This window comes from Empidonax traillii, unplaced genomic scaffold (assembly GCF_003031625.1).
Source record: "Empidonax traillii isolate 1590-97213 ecotype Southwest subspecies unplaced genomic scaffold, ASM303162v1 scaffold2949:size16851, whole genome shotgun sequence".
Classification (NCBI taxonomy): Eukaryota; Metazoa; Chordata; class Aves; order Passeriformes; family Tyrannidae; genus Empidonax; species Empidonax traillii.
The window spans coordinates 14,141-16,851 of NW_020958142.1; the positions used below are offsets into that span (position 1 = coordinate 14,141).

Consider the following 2,711-nt stretch of genomic DNA (forward strand, 5'->3'; position numbering starts at 1 on the left):
AGGGTTTGGGAGAGGTGGAAAGGGTTTGGGGGAGGTGGCCGTTCGGGGAGCCCTAATGAGCACAAAGGCTCCCTTACCCCAGCCGGGCCCACCCGGAGGGAGAGGGATGGATAATCCCGGGAGGAATGCTTTATTCGGGAAAATCAAAGGCTAATGGGCTACTTTTTAAATGGAAATCGCCGCTCCAGAATAGGTTTTGAACACACACACAGCCGTTTGCATGTGCAGAGCAGCGCTGAATCAGCCAGCAAAGCCCTCATCTGCTTGCTTCTCTCTCTCTTGAACATTAACGTTTCTGGTGGCTTGAATCCCAAGGGATTCCACAGGACTTCCTCCTGGAACACTGTCCTCAGCCTGCAGAGTGCAAGAAGCTCTCTTCCCTAAGGATTTTAACCAGAAATCCAACCTATTCTCCGTCTTAACCAGCCCTGTTAGGGAACAGTCCCGCAGTTGCCTGGGATGCCCCATTTGATGCAAACAGAGCCAGCTGAGATGAGGGTGTCTGTGGGAACTGCTGGGACAGTGACACCTTTGACTGGGACAGAGCAAGTGAAACTCCTTCCTAACTAAGGTCAAGTCGTGTCTGACTGAGGAACCTCAGCTGCTGGCAAGGCTTCAGTGGAGCTCTGGGTACAGTCACTGAACTATAGGGCACAGTCTGAATCAGAAGAGGAAAACCAGAAAATGACATCTCTCTGGTCTGAAAGAGGCAATTAAATTCAATCATTCCACTCCCTCCTTTCTCCCTGGGACAGCACCCAGAGGGGGTTCCTGTGTGAAGGGGTCACAGGCAGGCCCAGCTGTGCCCAGTCCCCACCCACAGCTCCTGCCAGGCAAGCTGGCAAAGGGCCTTTGTGCTGGGAAGTCCCACTTGAATATCTGCAGCACTTCCACAGCAGCTTTTGGTTGCTTTTTAGTGCCCAGAGCAAATGAGGGCTCCTCCCTTCCCTCTGTGTCCCCCGGAGGCAGCAGAGTGTGGAACTTCATCAAAGCTTTCCACTTCATCTGCTTCCACTCGTGGGAGAAGCTGGAAGTGGGGACTGAGGCGGGGGGAGCTCTGCAGGCCCGGGATGGGGCAGTTCCACAGCCCAGAAATGCCCCCCTGGGGCTGGGCAGCTCAACCAAGGGGTGCAGAGCTGTGCAGGGCAGCCTGAAAGAGCAGCAGACAAGGTGGTGTTTGGCCAAGGCTGAGTTTAGGCTGAGGGCAAGGCCACAGCCAGAAGTTTAGGCTTGGTGGTGGAAAGAGAAGACCTGGTTTTATCACGACATCTCAGCTGTTCTATAGGAATTATTGCTCTCATGAGATTCCCACTATTCATATAAAACCAAATTTCACTGCATTTCCTGCTGCTCTGACCCCATTTTCATGCTCCTGTTCTGCATGTGAAGCAGATCTTCGAGGAAAGACATCTTAATCTTAAATCCTCCTTGGAAAAACATTCCTAGAGACAAGTTCCCAGTGAACTACGAAATCTAGGATATCACAGAACCATTAATGTTGGAAAAGACCTCTAAGAGCCTCGAGTCCAACAGAACATCTAAACCACTGATAGAAACAGGGGTGTAGATAAAGGCCAACACCTTAAAAATAAAGAATTAATTAAAAGCAAGGCAAGGAAAGCAGTGAAAAGCATTGGAAATGACACCTGCTGGGAGACCTCTCCCCTTGGAAAGAAACACTTTCCTGTATAAGAGAGACTCTGGGTGTGTCCCAAGGTCTGAGCTGAGCCAGCTGGGCCTCTGGGCAGCTGAATTTTCTGCCATGCAGGGACAGAAACCATTTGAGAGGAAATAAAACACCCAAGGAGTTGGCAGGAACGAGCCAGGTTGTGATTTTGCTGCTGTTTAATCTCGGGATGCACTGATGTGTTTGAAACAGGTTTGGGTTAATTCTGACTTGCTCTTAGAGGAGCCTGATTTAACCACTGCAGGGCTCGTTCTGAGGGGGCTTCAGGTACCCCCACCAGGCCTGGGTTCAGGCCCAGGTGCTTTCCTGCTGCCTTGTGGGGTCACTTGGAGATGGAACAACCCTGAGACACCAACTGCGTGGCAAAGCACCGAGCAGATGTTTTACCTCCAGTGAGACAAAGGGAGTGTCCTGCACCTGCAGAGAGATCTGCTCCCCATCGATGGTGAACTTCCTGGAGTACAGAGCACCTGGAGGGAGAGGAGGGTGGTGAGTCAGGGACTGGAGCAGAGAAAAGCACAGAAAGGCAAAAGGGAAGTGTTGGGAGGCAGGAGTTTGTAGGGTATGGAGCTGTTGGGAGGCAGGAGTTTGTAGGGTATGGAGCTGTTGGGAGGCAGGAGTTTGTAGGGTATGGAGCTGTTGGGAGGCAGGAGTTTGTAGGATGTGGAGCTGCCTAGAGGGAAGTGAGTGGCCCTGCAGGGGTTGTTGGCTCAGTGACGGGGGTTGTGTTTGCTGGGGGATGTTTTGGATGGAGAGCCTGGGTAGGGGCTTTGTTCTGAATCAGATCCTCCAAGTGAGGCCATAAATCCCAGTCAGGGTTCACCCCCTATTATCCACTTCATAAAATGTGAACTGCACTTGTATTTCATCTCAAACCAAGATATCCAGGGGTTGTCTGTAAGAGGAGGGAGCTGTTTCCTACTGCATTTTCCTGGGTGTCTTTAAAAAAGAAAAGCATTCTAGTTTGGGACAGTGAGTGTATCCAAACCACCCAGGTGCTCTTTGGGATTGGCATGATTTTAGC

General features: G+C 51.2%; 1 protein-coding gene across 1 annotated transcript in view; it reads right to left on the reverse strand.

Annotated features, from left to right (window-relative positions):
• LOC114072302 (ras-like protein family member 11A-like) overlaps positions 1-2,157 on the reverse strand; it is a gene marked incomplete at its 5' end in the record, with an annotated part of 5,353 nt that extends 3,196 nt beyond the window's left edge. The window contains one exon of the mRNA XM_027910215.1: positions 2,075-2,157. Within this exon, the coding sequence (XP_027766016.1) occupies positions 2,075-2,157 (83 nt within the window). The remainder of the gene's footprint in view (positions 1-2,074) is intronic.
• Between the last annotated feature and the right edge of the window lie 554 nt (positions 2,158-2,711).